Source organism: Cyanidioschyzon merolae, chromosome 7 (genome assembly GCF_000091205.1).
Source record: "Cyanidioschyzon merolae strain 10D DNA, chromosome 7, complete genome".
In the NCBI taxonomy this organism is placed as follows: Eukaryota; Rhodophyta; class Bangiophyceae; order Cyanidiales; family Cyanidiaceae; genus Cyanidioschyzon; species Cyanidioschyzon merolae.
Genome location: NC_010133.1, coordinates 69,605 through 87,855, shown reverse-complemented (window position 1 = coordinate 87,855; position 18,251 = coordinate 69,605). Strand labels below are relative to the sequence as shown.

Below are 18,251 nucleotides of genomic sequence, written 5' to 3'. Positions count from 1 at the left end.
ATGTTGCTCCTTGGGAGGCGCTGTGGGAAGAGTATACAAAGCCCCGGTGGGCTCGTTTGCGTATGAATCCGTATTGTGGTCAGCAGCGGGCGTTCGCGAATTTTTCAATGAGTTGAGTGCCTTGAGAGAGCTTGAAAGTCAGAGGCTCGTAGTAGCATACGGAGTGGGGCGCTGGAAGACCCACAAAGGGACTCCGCCAGCTCCAACGACAAGAACGTACAAGGAGAATGCACGGCGTTTTGTTACGATACGGATAGATGAGTTCCGAACGTCCGATACACACCATGAGCTGGAGTGTACACTTCAAAGGGTCGAGATGGAAAAGCGCCAGGGGAGTCCTGAAGACATAGCAAAGTACGGACCGCTGCCGGAGGTGCAAATGGAGAGGAGAACAAAAGTGCGAGGGCTACTCGCATTCGTAAGTACAACCAACGACGGCAAGAAACGTATGCGGTTTGTGAACCGAGACTTTAACGCCGCCGTCAATATAAGGAGATGCGCGGCGATTGAGAAAAGACCTCCACAGCAGACAAGAGAGAACTTTGTTGGACAACCTCTCAAAGTCCAACTATATGAGAAAAAGTTGAAACCAGTGGTGGGTGGCCTGCCCAGCAAGGCTGGGATGCGTCTGCCCGTCAGCTGGAGACTGCTTGTCCGGGGCGCGTTCGCCGCCACTACTGTGCACCACTGGCGGCAGCGTTTTTCTTTTCAAAGGCGTTTGTTGTTGGCTGTGTCAATGGCTAGTGCACTTGCTGCAGGGGTAAACCCCGTGGACTTGGCTCGGAGGGAAATGAGCTTTTACGCAGACCTGTTTCAAAAAATGACGGATTCATGCTTCCGCAAGTGCGTGACGCGGTATCACGACGGCGAGTTGCAAACTGGTGAGGGTGTCTGTGTGGATCGCTGCGTTTTCAAGTACATGGGCGCCGTACAGCGTATTGGAGAGCTGTTGCAGGAGGGCCAACCCATGCCAGCGGCAGGTGGTGCTCCATCCGTACAGTGATAGCGAGCTGGAAGCTGCGGATGCCGAGCTTTACGGAACGTTGTGGACGCGAGCCTCGATTAGGTCGTCTGGCTCAAGCCCCGCCTCGGCTGCTGTGCTCTGTGGGTCGAGCGGCTCACCGTCGGGGTCGAGAAATCGTGTTTGTTTCTCGGAGATGCCGACGTCTTTGCAGAAGCGAGAGAATAGGACACCAAGTGGAGCTGCCTCTGGGCCGTGCATGGCAAAAGCGTAGCAACGAGGCGCTTCCGTGCTGCTATAGCGAATCCGCAGCCATGTTACTGTTCCCGCAGAGGTCGTCGTGCGCCGCGTGGATGACGCAAGAGCATTCACCGCAGTAGAGGCGTTCCGTTGGATGGGAGCCGATAGCTCACCGCTACGAAGAACTGCTCGGATTGTTTCGCCAGCTTGGAGTGCCAAGTCTATGGTACGCGTACCGCTCAATATGAGGGTGGCGTCGGCTTCCCGATAGAAATGCAGAGGATCGTTGTGCCAGTCGAATCCGTGCATCCGGGCAAATGTGGCAAATATCTCATCCAGTATGGTGTACGGGAAAACTGTGAAATACATTGGCTCTTCCATGCCTTGCATCATGATCCGTATAGGAATAGGTCGGTTGAGCGGTGCATGTACCGTCTCCTGGCGAGTGGCTTCTGGATTGGAGCGAAGGCTTTTGGCCGTGCGACGATCCCCGGATTTGTTGTGTCGAGATCTGGCAGTCTTGCGCCCTGTATCGCGACTCGCTGCCTCGATATCAACCTGGTGTTGTTGTTGTTGTTGTTGGTGGTTTTGATGGTGGACCAGGCTCTTTTCCGCGTGCTTATCCCGTGTACGTCCGTCAGATTCCTCGGAAGAAACCAGGTTGCCACTGGTTCCCGTGCATCCCGAGCTCTGTGATCCTCTCCGGTTCATCGCTCTTTCTCGACAAAGGCCGGTGATCATCGGCTCTTGCGATACCGGTGGATTTTCATTCGATGTTGTTCGTGACTGCTGCTCTACGGACTCTGCTGGATACTCTGCGACGAGCTTGACATCCTCGTCGCTAGAGCTGTCACCAACATTCATAGGTCTCGCTGCGTTTCGTCCGAAACTCGCCTGCGAGGTGCGTTCAGAACCGAGTTGCGAGCAGACGTCGGGCTCGGTCCGTAGCGGTCGTCGTCGTCGTCGTAGCAACTGCTCTAAACTCGCCTCCGGTGACGGATAAACTCGACGTCCGGACTCGTCCGTAGTTCCACGTTCTTCTTCTGATTGCGCTGTCCCACGGGGCGTACACGAATCTTCCGCTGGTGCATTGCGGTCTACAGGTTGCGCTGGCGCGACTGAAGCGGTTGCGGCTGCGATTCGGGCGTGAACGCTCGGACACGCACTACCGCGTTCAGGTGACAAGTCCGCCCAGGTTGGCCCGTAACGTCCCAACAAGCGGCAGCTTCGGCGTCGTCTCCGCTCTCGAGCTGCTGCAGAAAGCGTCGTCTTGGCTTCCCACGAGGGTCCTGCAAACATAGCGTCATCGTCGGAGGCGCCCACAGCTTCGCACTCGCCGGCAAGCACGTCCGCGTCCAGTTCCGGAGCGTCTCGACTAAGAACGAAAAAGTCTTCCTCAGAGCTCTCATAATCCGAATGCTTGCCGCAGTTTTTCGTTTCCATGACCTGGTGTATTGTGCCTGGGCATCATCAAAAACCCTCCACCCTCTCTGAAACGTTCCCGGACACAGCCCGGACGCGGAATAAGCGCAAGCACGTGGCTTAGGATTTGAAACGCTTCGTCAGAGCGTTCAGCTGGTGCGAATCCACTCGTGATGCGTTTCCTGAAGCGAGCATTCACGTAGCATTGCCTAGGCCTCATTTGCTTACATCCTGCGTTATTTGGATCTCTAAATGGGATGCTCTACTCTGTTTTCTGGTAGCTCAACGGCGGTCGGCGTTATCGTAGCGGTGAAAATGTGAAGATTTACAAGGAGGCCCTGTTGGAACCTCGGGTCGAAACACTACTGAATAGACACGTCGCCGTGCATTCAATATGTTCTTGCTCTCAAACATGTCGTATATGGTGACATGCGGTATTGCGCTCGTATCCAGCGGACGTGCATGGGATCCTACGGGCCCGCTCTATACCGATCATAACCTGGCTCGCTGCCCGAGACGCTGTAACCGATATGCACCCGCGCAGCGTTGTCCTGTTACCTGCACAAGCCGTGTTGTGTTGATGGCATGGAGCATCACCGTACGCGGATTTCTAGGGCGATGCGCCCTGGAAGAAGATGTCGCTCGTGATCCTCCGACTACGAATTGCTCCAGGTACTTGAAGAATTCTGAGAATCAAACCAGAAGTTTGCTCTGATTCGTACGGAGCGCTTTTTTTTGATGCTGAGCCCCATTCTATGTAACTTGACATGCCTTGAAGCGGTCCGCTCCGCAAATGTATAACAAAGCGTACGTCAGAGAAGCTCTGAAAACGGGCCTCTTACGACATGAAACGCCTGCTACCTTTCACCAGTACGTACCGCAAATGTATAACAAAGCGTACGTCAGAGAAGCTCTGAACACAGGCCTCTTACCACGTGAAACGCCTGCTACCTTTCACCAACACGCACTGCAGACATGTACCCAAAAGCATCTCTCTCTCTCCTGCTCTCTCTCTCTCTCTCTCGAGAGCTACCCTGCAGGAGTCTCGACGGCAGCCTTCGCGACCGGCTTGCTATGCGCAGGCGCGTTGCTACCGGGTCTGTTGCCGCTGGGATACCGCTTCGCACTCACAACAAGCATTTCCAGTGCCAATTCCGTCTTCAGTGCCTTTCGAAGTACGTCAGTGACCAGCGAGCACGCACTGAAGCAGCCGCTTGTTGTTTTTGTGCGTCCACGATTGGCTACCAGTGAACGGCCGCACGTCGAAACCTAGTGGAAACTTGGCGACTGGACGCCGCGTGGCGGTGCACTGCCGGCGTTCGTGCCAAGCTTCCACCTCGCTGTCCGTAACGGTAGCTTCCTGTGCGCTTCGGCAGCCAAACTCGATTGATCATGACCGCTTTGGAGCAGCTGCTGTGGTCGGGTGCGGATACACGTGACCTGGGGGCTGCGGATCTTCGCCGGCTTGTAGCGGAGAACATTGGCGGCGACCAAACTGCACCGCATCTCGAAGACTTGGCCTTGCACCTTGTCCGCCGCGACATTGAAACCGCACTAGGTTTCGTAAACGCCCAAGAGCAGGTACTCGTAGCGGAATCTGCTTCAAACGCACACTTTTGGGCACACTACCTACGCGCCATAGCTTTGATACTTGCGTTCGTGCGTGATCAGTGGACGGGGCCGCCGCTTCCTGCCACTTGGCCACTTCGGGTCACCAGGTCCACGAAGGAGCCCGAACGAGACACTCTCGCTGTTGATGGCGAAGACTGGCTAGCGGCGTGCGCGCCTGCCTGTGCCCTGCTGGAGGCGACGCGGTGCCTCGCTGAGCTGGACTGGACCTCAGCGTATCAGGCCTGGTGGTATGTTCGCGCACTGTGGCTCTACCAACAGTGTTTATCAGGTCCATCTGCGCTTTTGCGGGACCAGATCCTGAGTATTGGGAAAGCTATAGCGCTCTCGAATACGATTGAGGTGCAGGTTGTGGTGCCGCCTTTCAGCCGACCTCGCTACCGGATGCAGCAGGTTACCGCTTCATGGACATTCGATGGAACGCTCGCCGAAACTTTCCTGTCCAGTATGGAGTTCTCTCTGATGAACCATTATTATAGCTTCGGAGAAGTTGCGAGGGAGTTTCTGGAGCATGCTGCGAGCAGGATAGGTGCCCGCATCTGCTTCAGCGGCGAACGTGGCATTCGACTGCGGTACCAGAAGCGCCCCATGGCGTTGTTGCGTGTGCGTATCGACCGCAGCAGCAGCATCAGCACCACAAGCCACGATGGGACTCCAGCACCCGATACGCACCCGGTTTCTGGCGGAAGGCGCTGTGCTGAACATGCCACCGGACACTGTGGAACCCATTGTAACGAGGATGCCGTCCCGCCTGAAACAGCGACTAGGGTTGATCGTCGCGAAACGGATTGCCAAAACAAGGAGAAGCACGACAATGCGAGCAGCCTGGATCTATCTGGGGCAACGTCTCGGGGTGCCACTCTCGAATGTTGCGGAACGACAGCAGAGGCACGCTCGTTCGGAAGCGAGCCTCGCCTCGAGTCGGCAAGCAAAGCGAGCTGTGCAGTGCCCAGTAGCCAAGCGGTCATGATACCGGACTCGAGTTGCCGTGCGGTGTTGCCTGCTTCCGCACATGATCATCAAGGGACTGATGCACCTCCGGAGACCGAATCTGCGGCAGTGGTCGTTCGAGACGCTCACTCGTCTCCATATGCAGCGGGAATGCCACGTGCAATACCGCTGCGCGACGACGAGTACCTGGGCCATACGGTATGCATCGAGAGCGTCGGCTCTGAGCAGGTATCACCACATCCGCTCTCAGTCACAGATTGTATCTTGCTTTCGGGACTTGTAGCCATTGATGCTTCACAACAGGTCACAACTGCGCTCTCAAAGGAAAACATTCGGTCTTGTGTGGAGTACATCATCGAGGCAACCGAGCGATCAACCGAAGCGCAGGCAGAGCACGCCCTGCTTCGAGCATATGCGCTACTCGTGCGCACTCGCCTCGAACTAGATCGTGCTCGATTTCAGGAAAGAGTCATGGAGCAAATGGAGGAACTTGTGGAACGCTTTTACAACGACACGCAACCTCGACCTGAACTGACGAAGCACCTCTGGTACGCATTCGCTACTGCCTATCCACTACGATGGCAGATGCAACGCGAATGGGCCGGGATGCTCGGTCGTCTCGGTTTGGTGAAATCCGCACTGGACGTTTTCCAATCACTCGAGATGTGGGAGCACGCAGTCGATTGCCACCGACTCATGGGCAACTGGACGCGAGCCTACCAAATGCTCATAGAGCTGCTTCGCGTCCGTGACCGTAGTCCGCGTTTGCTCTGTGTGCTCGGCGATGTGTTGGTCATGATGCCTGAACGAGATCGCCCGCTGGACGAACATCGCACCCCCGAGGCGCTCTACAACCAAGCCTGGCAAATCAGCGGTGAGCGATACGCACGAGCCCAGCGTTCACTTGGACGCCTGGCAATGCGCCGTGGCGACTGGCAGCGTGCCTATGAACATTTTCGCCGAGCGCTGACTGTGAATCCCCTGCACCAGGATATATGGTTCGCTTGTGGCTTTTGTGCACAGAAACTTGGACGCTGGGACTGGGCCTCTGAGTCCTACACAAGCGCCGTGCAGTACGAACCCGAGCATGCCGAGGCCTGGAGCAACCTAGGGCATGCTCTCCTGCGGCAGACCATGGCCGAGGAAGCGGGTAACCCAGCGTCAATGCTCAAACGACACCGCGTTGTCAAGTGTTTCGCAGAAGCGGCCCGTTTACGCCCTGAATCATGGCAGGTATGGCAGAATCTCCTGATCGCTGCCACTGGTGCCAAAGAATGGGCGTTGGCACTTCGAGCACAGAGCAAGCTCCTCGAGTTTCGCGGACGCGACGGCTACGATCACGCCGCTCTCGCAGCGATACTCGCTGCCATGAGCGACGTTCTGGATGAAACCTCGGTTACCGACCAGGATGTGCATGTGGATGACCCGGTCAGGGTGCGTCAAATGAGCGCCCTTGAGTCGCTGTTACGCAGTGTAGCAGCGACAGGTATCAGCGATCCGATCGTTTGGGACGCGTTGCGTCGTTGTGCAACCAGGCACGGCAATCTAGCGGAAGCGCTTGAGTACAGTCGCAAGACGATCCGAGCACTCGAGACAGCGACACGTCCGTCGCAGTTCGGGTCGAAAAAGATGGCTTCGGCCGGGGCTGGGCTCCAGCAGACGGCGCCGCAGCCACCACAGCAGTTCACGCTTGCGGAGGCATACCTCGCACTGGCGGAAACGCTTATGTTGGTACGCCAGCAGCGAAGCTCGAGTCACGATCGTGAGCTCGAGAACGACGATCTCCTGCTGCGTACGATTCCGGATCGATCTGCTGCGTCCCAGGTGCGGTTGTTTCTCGAGCGCTACCATGTCCACGATGAGACAAACAAGGTGTGTATTGAGCGTTTACGGGAAATCGCCAAGCAACTCGGTATCCTGTCGGGCAGCGATTTTGTGAGCACATCTCAGGCAAATGGTGAGACGCAATAGGATCTCGACGAGCAGGCATAGGTGGCGGTGTGTAGGCGTATGTGTCTCTATGGGTAGCCGTGCCCATGTAAACGTTCGCATGTGTGTGTGTATTTGTATGAGGGGAGGCGTCCACTTGTTCGACCATTTGTGCACGATTCCATGTTACTCATGACCCAGTTTTGCATGGATGACTGAAACCATAGACATGTAAGCGCATAGCTGCATCGTAATCTACCCTAGAGGAGCGCTTTCTTTTTGTGATCGTTTACGATTCAAGCGGCACTGATTGGCTTGGCGTCTCAGTGGCTGGTGCGTTCGCGTCTAGACCGTCAGCCGCGGATGCAGCGCTCTTCGAGTCGCAGCATTTGACATGTGACTTGTTCCTTTCGATGTGGACCAGCACATAAACTGGGCTCTTTCCAGCTGAATCAAGCTCTTCTAGCGTTGTCAGCCAATCGGGTTGAGGTTGCAAAGCAAGCTCATGTGCGGTTGCATACGCTAGATGCACGACGACATGATGACGATCATCGGACGGAGGCGATACCAGCTGATTCCGGATCCCGGACAACTGTGTGAAGGCGATGCGTTCCGCTAGCCACCAAGGTGTGGACGCTGGTACTTGCAGCAGTAGCTGCTGCTGCTGCTGCTGCTGCTGGCATTGCGAGAGGGATGCAAGAGGAATCCGCGTCGGCACTGGCGCGTCCATGCGCAGCTGCCCGAGTACCACTGGAACGTATCCCCGTTCCATGTGTGGCAGAGGCGACGGCAGTGGAAGAGGCGCCTCTGCTTTCACACCGTACTGGCGACAAAGCGCTTCCACACGGCGCTTGAGAGGCGACGATGCAAACGCGTCCTGTGCAGCAGTTGACCAGTCGGCGAGAAATCGCAGCTCTGCTTCCCGCCGCTCAGCAGCAGTGATCTCTGAACCATTCAGTTTTTCTAGATACGGCATTCGGGCTATAATGTGATCCCGTGGAAGATGGCGGAGACGCAAGTTACGTAGTTGCGGAAAGTGATTGGGATCCGCTAGAAACTCGAGGCAAACGAATGAGGTATCCGTCAAGTTCAGCGAAGAGAGCCGTGGCGCAAAGCACTCTGTGGAAGAGGCTGGCGCTCCCAAGCGATCCAGTGCAGGGTTCTCGCTCAAGTCTAGTAATTCGAGCTCAGGCGACGGCAGACAAGCAACACATTCCAAATGATTCGCTCCCAAGTAGAGGCGCGTAAGTGATCGAGGCAGTATGGTCGTGTTCGTACTGCGTACTTCAAGTCGAATATGATTCCCATGGAGGCGCAACTCCTCGAGCACCGTGCAACCAAGGACGAGTTGAGCGAGCGCCGCGATCGAAGTCTCGACACCTGCGCAGTTCCAGCGTAGAATCCGCAGTGACTGAGACACCCACGCAATAGAGCTGAGCGCATGATTTGGCGAAATCGTAGTTGAGTTGCGGGGTCGCAATCGATTTCCCGAAATGTCCAGCTCTTCAAGTCTCGGAAAAGTCTGCAGGATTTCTGCGACGTCTTCGTAGTACTCGATAAGTCCAAAAGATATGTCCAAGTACCGAACACTTTTCCCGTGACGTTCAGCAACCAACGCCGATTCAGCTGGGTTCCAGACGACACATGATCGTGCCAGACAAGCGGAGACTAGCGGAGCTACGCCAGCAGCCGGTTGCTCCGTCGATCCTGACACATCGCCCGGTTGCGTCTGCGTCCCTGGTTTTTGGTACGCGTCAAGAAGGTAACCCAGAGACTGTGGAAAGTGTACCTGGTCTGCGCGCACGAAGCTCGCACGTGCCGGTGTTCGCTCGCACGAGAAGTAGCGCTTGCCTCGAAAGGTACCGTCGTGGCGCCCGTGCTTGTCAGCGTCGGGGCCGGGGTCCCACTCGACGCCGACCCAAGTGTACTTGCCACCGTCTACTTCCGGGAGTTGACCACGCCAGCGCAAGTCACCTCGGGCTGATCCATACGCTACGCGCATAGGAGTACGGGGCGACGTGTACCAACGACACCGCCAATGGGTCGGGTTTGCGAAAGGAAGTGCCTCCGGTGTATGCGACTTGGTGCATCCTGCTGGACGCCAAGGTTGCGGGTCCAGTGCCTGGCGGCTGTCGCTCGGGGCATGCTTTGGGTTCTTTTCAGTCCGATGACTTTTTGAAGTACATGGAACGTATAGCCATGTTTGATTTTGTTTGTTTTTCTGGCAGGTATGCAACGAAAGGAATGCGTTTCGCAGACTGGGGAAAGGTCGCCAAGAGGCTCGATGGCGCCACTACTGGCTAGCGAAGAGAGGCCTTCGCATCAGAAGCAGCACAGAGTGCCTCCCTGGGGTCCGAGTGCACGAGCCACCTTTTGCGTCCGTTCGATAGAGACCGCAAATATCAGACCAAGGCTCATGATCGCATCGTAGACTCTTCTGCATGGAGCTTTACGACCACCACCGTAGTGAGCAGCGGCAGATATCTGCGACCAATACGAAGCATTCGAGCAACACCGCAAAGCGCACTGGCGAGACACCTTGCTGTTAACCGAGAGGAAACGGGAAGACGTGTTTGCGAGGACGTCAAAGACCGGACGGAATATCAATCTGTATGCACATTGCGCAGCATCTGGACCAGCGTCTACCAAAGAGACTCATTCGCACCCGTTCAGCCCAGATGAAGACAACGTCTTCGCGATGGTGGTGTTCGTGCATCCCGAATCCAGGTGCATCGAAGCACTCGCCGTACCTGTAGATCAAGAGCACGGAGCCAGCGACCCAGGAAGAAACCAGATGAAGCTGCTCGATCTCCGGGGATTCTCTCTGGTAGGCAGCTGGGAATGATCGGCACCAGAGGGTATACCAGAAAATGGAATGCTGTTATCAGCACCAATCGCGACGCTCCGAGCTCTGCATCCAGCAGCGGGCGATGCTTGCGTCCGTTTCATTCAGAGCGTGCCAAAAACGCCCAAACAGTTGATGCACGCGATACTCAGCGGGAATTCGGGACACCGCACCGGAGTCGCCGACAGTTTCGGCCGTATGGAGGCAACAAGCGCGCAAGTGTCGGGTTCTTCACTGATTTCGAACAGAAAATGACGAGAGGTTTGCGTCGTTTCGCGATAGCCTTCGGCGCTGGGCTTGAAGTTGCGCACACGCCCTGAACTCCTGCGCTCCGTCGACGAAAGCCGGCAGTGCGCACGGGAATCGGCGCTATACGATTCCCATCGGTGACTGAATCCCGGGCGACATCGATGCATCACGAGCGTGGGTGCTTGCTGCGACACGAATAGAAACAATCGTATGAAACAGCGTCGGATGCACGCCATGGTGTCCAGAAGGCTGAGCGGACGTCAGTTGGCGAGGCAATCGAAAAGCATTGCCCAGCTCGTGTGTGATGCCACCGGCTATCATGCACGCGAGCTCTCTCTCTCTCTGTGTGACGACTCGAACGCCTCCATTATTCACTGGGTATGACCAGTGCTTCGAGAGCGTCCAGCGGCCTTGTGTCGAGCGAACGTTCCCGAAAATCGTTTCGTAATCAGCCTGGGCATCTTGCTGAAAAGCTGCAGACTTGCGTCCAGAAACACAATGCATCAGTGACCAGGAGAACGCGCACTGGATGCTCACCCCGCAGGAACACACCGCTGTGCTTCGGGTGAGCAATCCATCAAGGCTGCAGCGACGTGCACCCATCCACCGGTAACGGTATTCCTCAACAGTATTTGAGCGATCATGGGGTTCCACGAATCAACTGTAGTGCGTATATCGCACCGCAGCCTGCCGTCGATACCACGACGGCAGCAGGCTGCCTCGGAGCAGCGCGTGAGCGGCCCAAGCCTCTGACGGTGCTTTCCCTTTACCACGAACAAAGGAATCAGACCGCATAGGATCTTTCGCATCGGGATCGAGTGCTGTTGCGGTGCACGCACCAGGCGACTTTCGGTCAAGTTCCCGTGACGAATCCGCTTTCGCACGATTAACGCTACAGGCATCGCAAGCCTTAGGATATCACGAAAACGACGACCTGCGAACGCAGCACCGCCCAACGCTCAGCGCACACATAGAGGTAGAGCGCTGGCCGCAGGCACGGTATACCGCACCCTGTGCATGCGTGTTCACTCCAAATACTGCAGCGCAGGCTTAAGCTCAAACTGCTGATCGAATAGGTCGAGGTCAACTCCTAGATTTCGTTGGACGTAGCTTCGAATGACGTAGAGATTATCGGTCCAACGATTTGCCTGTTCAATCAGGGTCTTGGTTTCGGTTTCGCGCTGCGCCAGGACATCAGGGTCGCACTCGAGGTAGGACTCGAGCGTTCGTTGCCGTTCACGCCAGGCCGCTTCACAAGCTGCAAGCCTCTCCAGTACGGCTGTACGCTCAACGCTGTCCTCGCGACCCGCCTGGACTTGGACCAGCTGGCGCTGTAGCGCTGTCAGTTTTTGGCGTTTCTCCGCCAGCTGCTGTTGCAGCGCATCAAGCCGACGTTGCCTCTTGGCAACGGCTTCTGAGGGCAAACACCAGTAAATGGTCTGGACACCGCATTTATCCGAGTTCACCAGATCATCGTCTACGAGCGACTGTAACACATCTTTGACGGACTGGGTGATGATTCCTTTCAGTTTCGGGGCGATTTTCTCCAGCTCCTTTAACGTGTAAAAATCGCAAGTCTCATTGAACAGCTCCAACAAACGGGTTTTCTTGTCATCGAAGGATAGTCCTTTACGCTTGCCGCTCGCCATATGCAGCACTTTGCCTCGTGCGTTTCTATAACGCCGTTCACAGCGCGCAGTGCTCGAACGGGACCCTGTGGGTCAGCACCCGAATGTTCTCGTTCCAATAGCTCCGAGACTCGAACACCTCAACGATCGGGCAGCAGTCAGTAACCAGATTCGAGTCTCGAGTAAGCGAGCTGAGCTGATGTTGCGTGAACTCAGCGTCACAACGAACAGCACCAGTGAGTGGCACAAATCGAAAAGAGCGCCTGGAAACGCTATTAGTGATAGCCTGCGTGAGCACTGCCGCAAACGCGCCAATCACGCATCGCACATCTGGGCTGCGTGTCGCATTTCCCGCCACGTCGCGTGGCGCTCGATGCTGCCGCGATCGCGTGCTCGCTACCTGGAATGGTGCCTGTGGCGATGATGCTGGTACCCCGCAGCATTCGCTTTGACTGATAGCAGGTTTATGCGGACCAGGGAATTCCCGACGTAGTCGTTGAGATTGGCGTTTCGGGAAACGTCCATTGATCCATGCACGATGAGCGAGTTCCATTTACCATCCTGCTGGTCGATGGTGGTGGTGCTGGTGGTCATTGCGCACACGGCATCGTGCGCCGTGTCTGCCATTCGCGTTCACAATAGCGCCTCTAGAGCTGGTGCTGCACGTACACAGGGCAACTTTGCAATGCTAGAGTGGGTGTCAGCTCGGGGTGTGGTCTATCGGGCGCGAGGCCGGTTTTTTTACTGTCAGGTTGTGCTCGAGCAGTCAGCGGACACAGACCTGCTTTCGCGGCGCGATGCATTCGAGAAACTCGGTTGTGAGGATGAATCCTGGGGTCGAGTCTCCAATTTGCGATCGAGTGAAGGTGACCCTGTCGGTACGCGATACGGGACTTGGCGCAGCACGCCCCAGTATGGACATGCACAATTCGCCGGATCTTCCTCCCAAGGATAGGCACCAGCCGGCACGCGTTTCTGAATGCATCTCCAGGGTTCTGATTCTTGGCGTCCGCTCTTGCGCTGTACAGCACTCGAAACACTCCATTCCTGTTCGTGATCGAGGGCTCTCTGAGCGACAGATGCCTCGTGATTCCCGCTGGCATCCCTGCGATGCTCATAGCAATCATGCGAGTGCGTTTGAGTCTCCGCCGCATCCAGTGGGTAGCAGTAGCCCACAAAGCGACCTGTCGCAACACCCTGAGAGCTTCCAAGCAGTCTCGTCGACCTCGTTTCATCTCGTGGCTGCACTTTGGTGAACGCAACCGCCCGCTCACCGAGCAGCACAGCGGACGCGTGCGTGGTCATCTGTACCCGAATTCCAGCGCGTCCCGATGCGTATGCAGCGCTCAAAGTATCAACCAGCGATGGATTATGATTGATCTTCATGTTCGGACGCGCTTCCGCAGAGATAGCATACGCTAGCCTTCGTGCACCTGGATATCCGATGGAGCATATGGCCCATTTTCGAGAGCGAACGGCCGCCGCACACGAGCCTTACGCGTCGATGGACAAGCGACGCCGCGGATCGCCAGATATCCTGCCGCCTCCTCTTCCCTAGTCTCATCTCGTCCATGACGATCCACATCGACCAATGAACCGAACATCATTCGCCATCTGGCATGCACCCTGTAGCATGCCATCGAGCACGAGCAAGCAAGCGCTACCTTCAGCAAACAAATCATGGGAGGAATCGCCTCATCCAGTTCGCGGGTACCGATCCTATCGCTGTCAGGGCCGTTTGCATGCCCCTAAGGCGTCACAGGAGCGTGACGCCTCTGACCGGCGCGCTGCAGCGGTGGCGTTACCGGAAAACGGACACGTCGCCAGCGGACGCCGCGCGCCCACTCGCTCCTGCTCGACTGGTGTTCAGCGTGGTGGTACTCGCAGGAGCGTTCGTGCTTGTGGAGGTATTTGCTTGATTCACTCCGAGCGTAGGGGTCCTTCTGGGCCAGCTCGTGGCCTGTGTACCTATTTTACAACTAGGAAACCTCTCCTGGGTGATCATGTTCCAACCAGTGACTCAGAAACGGCTTACAAACGTGAGCGTTGTGCGCATGCGCAAAGGAGGCAAGCGTTTCGAAATCGCATGCTACCCGAACATGGTTATGGCGTACCGTGAGGGGCACGTTCGCGATCTCGACGAGGTGATCCAGGTAGAGGACGTGTTTGAGAACGTGTCCAAGGGAAAACTAGCCGCAAACGCAGACCTCGAGCGCTGTTTTGGCACCAGGGATCGGCACGCTGTGCTGCTCCAGATTCTGCTCCACGGCGACTTGCAGGTGTCGGACCGCGAGCGCCAGTACCAGAGCACTCGAAAGCTTCATGAAATTGCGAGTGTTGTGGCGGCGAAAACCATCAGTCGCGAGACCAAGAAACCGCTCCCTGTTGGGCTCATTGAGAAAGCGCTTCGCGAGATCCACTTTGCCGTGCAGCCGAATCGACCAGCAAAAGCACAAGCGCTCGAAGTGATACCGCTCTTACGAGCCCAGAGTGGTCTAGACCTCGAGCGCGCACGACTGCGTCTACGTATTCACGTACCGAGTCAGCGGGATGCCAAAGCGGTCAAGGCCCGGCTGGAGCCGTTGCAGCAAGGCGAAACTGACGGTACACACAGTTCCTCTCGTTCGGACTCGGTACGAATGAAAGATGGCAGCGCCGCAGTAGAGAGCGAGTCGGAAGAGTGGTTGCCTGGCGGTGCCCTTCTCTGGACGGTGCAGGCGGATCCTGGGGCGTTTCGAGAGATCGAGGAAATCGTTCAGCGCGAAACAAATCAACAAGGAATCGTAGAAGTGGCCAGTTTGCGCGTCCTTGACGACGAAGATGAGTCTATCCTATCTTGAAGGCTGGTGTGGTGTAGGCACGTTCTCGTCGGGACATTCTGCGGCGTGCCGCTGAGCAGTGCATGCGGATTCTCGGCCCGAAGCTCCATAACGTACAACTTCAGAGATGCCTGGAGACGCTTTTTTGAACTGGTTCGGCCAGCCGCCATCGACAACGGTTTTGTCTTTGGCATCTCTGGCGAAATGCACACCGCAGGCTTTGTCGAACATAGTATGTGATGAATTGCGTGCTGCTCTCGAATGCTCACACAGTGCATGGTCGAGTGAGAAGCGGCGGTCACTTCGATCAATGCAGGCGGCTGATGTCGGCTGGAGTGTCGCTTCCGCGGATATCACTTGTCCGCAGTACTGCACCTGGTACCCTGCGATGGGGATTAGGCGGATCTGTTGCCGCCAGAGGGCGGCATGGATGGAAGCGCCTCCGTTGTAGTCTTTTCTCAAAGGAATTTTCACGGGAGGTGATCGATGCATTCAATCAGACACGGCCCAATGTGCAAAACGGAAGCCGCTGTGGACGTATGCACTCCCGCTTCTGCAGATGCCTTTACAACAGCCATGCCCAGAACAGGGTTCGCCGATAAAATCGAAACTCAGTAGAACCGGCATTTTACTGAGTGCCGGCTTTATCGAGGCCGCTGCATTGAGGCAGTACAGACTTGCCGACGTCGACGCGAGTTCCCAAACCGGTGCTGTCTGATTGTAACGGCCTGTTAGAAAGCGGCTTCCGAAGCAACTGTTTCTCCATCCCCGATGGCGGCGCATTGCAGGCCCCTGCCTACCAGTCGAATTCAGGTGTCGCGAAACCAAGCAGCGTTTCTGCGGGCAAGTATCTTCGAGCACCTAGGCAGATACGGCAACCGCTGTGCGATATACGCTCTACAGTTGATTCGTGGAACCCCATGATCGCTCAAATACTGTTGAGGAATACCGTTACCGGTGGATGGGTGCACGTCGCTGCAGCCTTGATGGATTGCTCACCCGAAGCACAGCGGTGTGTTCCTGCGGGGTGAGCATCCAGTGCGCGTTCTCCTGGTCACTGATGCATTGTGTTTCTGGACGCAAGGCTGCAGCTTTTCAGCAAGATGCCCAGGCTGATTACGAAACGATTTTCGGGAACGTTCGCTCGACACAAGGCCGCTGGACGCTCTCGAAGCACTGGTCATACCCAGTGAATAATGGAGGCGTTCGAGTCGTCACAGAGAGAGAGAGAGCTCGCGTGCATGATAGCCGGTGGCATCACACACGAGCTGGGCAATGCTTTTCGATTGCCTCGCCAACTGACGTCCGCTCAGCCTTCTGGACACCATGGCGTGCATCCGACGCTGTTTCATACGATTGTTTCTATTCGTGTCGCAGCAAGCACCCACGCTCGTGATGCATCGATGTCGCCCGGGATTCAGTCACCGATGGGAATCGTATAGCGCAGATTCCCGTGCGCACTGCCGGCTTTCGTCGACGGAGCGCAGGAGTTCAGGGCGTGTGCGCAACTTCAAGCCCAGCGCCGAAGGCTATCGCGAAACGACGCAAACCTCTCGTCATTTTCTGTTCGAAATCAGTGAAGAACCCGACACTTGCGCGCTTGTTGCCTCCATACGGCCGAAACTGTCGGCGACTCCGGTGCGGTGTCCCGAATTCCCGCTGAGTATCGCGTGCATCAACTGTTTGGACGTTTTTGGCACGCTCTGAATGAAACGGACGCAAGCATCGCCCGCTGCTGGATGCAGAGCTCGGAGCGTCGCGATTGGTGCTGATAACAGCATTCCATTTTCTGGTATACCCTCTGGTGCCGATCATTCCCAGCTGCCTACCAGAGAGAATCCCCGGAGATCGAGCAGCTTCATCTGGTTTCTTCCTGGGTCGCTGGCTCCGTGCTCTTGATCTACAGGTACGGCGAGTGCTTCGATGCACCTGGATTCGGGATGCACGAACACCACCATCGCGAAGACGTTGTCTTCATCTGGGCTGAACGGGTGCGAATGAGTCTCTTTGGTAGACGCTGGTCCAGATGCTGCGCAATGTGCATACAGATTGATATTCCGTCCGGTCTTTGACGTCCTCGCAAACACGTCTTCCCGTTTCCTCTCGGTTAACAGCAAGGTATCTCGCCAGTGCGCTTTGCGGTGTTGCTCGAATGCTTCGTATTGGTCGCAGATATCTGCCGCTGCTCACTACGGTGGTGGTCGTAAAGCTCCATGCAGAAGAGTCTACGATGCGATCATGAGCCTTGGTCTGATATTTGCGGTCTATATCGAACGGACGCAAAAGGTGGCTCGTGCACTCGGACCCCAGGGAGGCACTCTGTGCTGCTTCTGATGCGAAGGCCTCTCTTCGCTAGCCAGTAGTGGCGCCATCGAGCCTCTTGCCGACCTTTCCCCAGTCTGCGAAACGCATTCCTTTCGTTGCATACCTGCCAGAAAAACAAACAAAATCAAACATGGCTATACGTTCCATGTACTTCAAAAGTCATCGCACGTTGAATAACGCGATGCCTGCATCTATCAGCGCACCGCCATAATGAACCAGTGTACACCAGAGCATCTCTTTTATCTAGCAAAAACTCGTGAGTCTTTCAGACTCGCGACGTGCAAGACGACATGGCCTGTAAGTATACCACACACACATACACATACACACAGCAACAACCCCGGCGCTTGGCAATGCCCGCAATCCGTGACCCCTGGCCATACACCCTCAAACAGGTAGACAGCAGCTGCGCTTGTGGCACCAGCGTCAGCGATGTGCGCGCTTCTCTCATCACGCTAGACAAGCATGCTTGCTATATCGCGTCATTACATCTATACCTGCCAACAATCGTTCCACTGTATGCAAGCAGGCGGGGGGGTGTGTGTGCGGGACATCAAGCCGCCGGTTTCTTCTCTGTCTCGCTTGTGCCAGTCGCGCGGTCACAACATCTCCGCTTAAGACCTCATCGCTTCCACCGCAGTCACCCGCAATGTGCGCAGGATAGCGAAACCAGTAAGCGCCAGGCATCGAGTCAGTAAAGTAGCGCCTTCAGCATCACGCTTCGAAGATTTCCCATGAACCCCGAACGCGTCCGCAGTTGTGAACCGCTCGACACGAGGTCGCTGGTCGCCAGCCGTACGCCGCTTGAGTCGAAGGCCACTGCTTCGATCACTGTCGTCGCGTTATCACCAAGTTCGAGCTGCATATCCTCGAAAAGCAGATAAGACGGGGCAGCGTAGTCGTGCTCGGCTGCTAAGTCGATCCCGGTACCGTCCAAGTTCTCGCCAAGTTCAGTCGCTTGAGCCGCTGGTAGTCGCCGAGCTCGACAAGCGAGCTCGCCTACTGTGCGATCTCCGTAAATCAAAAGCTCCCAGGTCTCCGGAGTTGCACCTTGCACCTGCTCATACCGAAACGTACACGTCGTTGCCGGGTTCGGAGGTGTATCGAGCGAGACACGGTGCGTACCGCCTCTGCGCGGGTGGACCACAAACACAGTGCGTCTCGCTCGAACGTCGTTGGAGCTGAAGCCGTGCACCTCACTGGGCACAAACTCAAGAAGTACCGCAAACCCGAGAAACAGAAGGAGAGAAACG

At 56.2% G+C, this 18,251-nt stretch overlaps 6 protein-coding genes and 1 non-coding gene across 7 annotated transcripts, besides 2 other annotated features; 4 read left to right on the top strand and 3 right to left on the bottom strand.

Annotated features, from left to right (window-relative positions):
* Positions 1 to 729: part of a sequence feature (repetitive element) that runs on past the window's edge.
* A 7-nt stretch (positions 730 to 736) lies between these two features.
* CYME_CMG033C (mitochondrial intermembrane space complex subunit Tim10) lies at positions 737 to 1,003 on the top strand (the record flags this gene model as incomplete). The annotated part of the gene is made up of 1 exon (XM_005535792.1): positions 737 to 1,003. One exon carries the CDS (start codon positions 737 to 739, stop codon positions 1,001 to 1,003), a length of 267 nt encoding a protein of 88 aa, XP_005535849.1.
* A 30-nt stretch (positions 1,004 to 1,033) lies between these two features.
* Positions 1,034 to 2,644, bottom strand: CYME_CMG032C (hypothetical protein; the record flags this gene model as incomplete). Its single annotated transcript, XM_005535791.1, has 1 exon — positions 1,034 to 2,644. One exon carries the CDS (start codon positions 2,642 to 2,644, stop codon positions 1,034 to 1,036), a length of 1,611 nt encoding a protein of 536 aa, XP_005535848.1.
* Positions 2,645 to 4,015: 1,371 nt separating this feature from the next.
* Positions 4,016 to 7,174, top strand: CYME_CMG031C (hypothetical protein, conserved; the record flags this gene model as incomplete). Its single annotated transcript, XM_005535790.1, has 1 exon — positions 4,016 to 7,174. One exon carries the CDS (start codon positions 4,016 to 4,018, stop codon positions 7,172 to 7,174), a length of 3,159 nt encoding a protein of 1,052 aa, XP_005535847.1.
* A 247-nt stretch (positions 7,175 to 7,421) lies between these two features.
* On the bottom strand, positions 7,422 to 9,134 carry CYME_CMG030C (similar to beta-tubulin folding cofactor E; the record flags this gene model as incomplete). Its single annotated transcript, XM_005535789.1, has 1 exon — positions 7,422 to 9,134. The coding sequence occupies one exon, from the start codon at positions 9,132 to 9,134 to the stop codon at positions 7,422 to 7,424; it is 1,713 nt and encodes a 570-aa protein (XP_005535846.1).
* A 917-nt stretch (positions 9,135 to 10,051) lies between these two features.
* On the top strand, positions 10,052 to 11,801 carry CYME_CMG029T. Its single transcript, XR_002461270.1, has one exon. It is a non-coding gene; the product is annotated as a hypothetical transcript (transcript).
* On the bottom strand, positions 11,252 to 11,875 carry CYME_CMG028C (similar to meiotic nuclear division protein Mnd1; the record flags this gene model as incomplete). Its single annotated transcript, XM_005535788.1, has 1 exon — positions 11,252 to 11,875. The coding sequence occupies one exon, from the start codon at positions 11,873 to 11,875 to the stop codon at positions 11,252 to 11,254; it is 624 nt and encodes a 207-aa protein (XP_005535845.1).
* Positions 11,876 to 13,857: 1,982 nt separating this feature from the next.
* On the top strand, positions 13,858 to 14,694 carry CYME_CMG027C (hypothetical protein, conserved; the record flags this gene model as incomplete). Its single annotated transcript, XM_005535787.1, has 1 exon — positions 13,858 to 14,694. One exon carries the CDS (start codon positions 13,858 to 13,860, stop codon positions 14,692 to 14,694), a length of 837 nt encoding a protein of 278 aa, XP_005535844.1.
* A 605-nt stretch (positions 14,695 to 15,299) lies between these two features.
* Positions 15,300 to 18,251: part of a sequence feature (possible transcribed region) that runs on past the window's edge.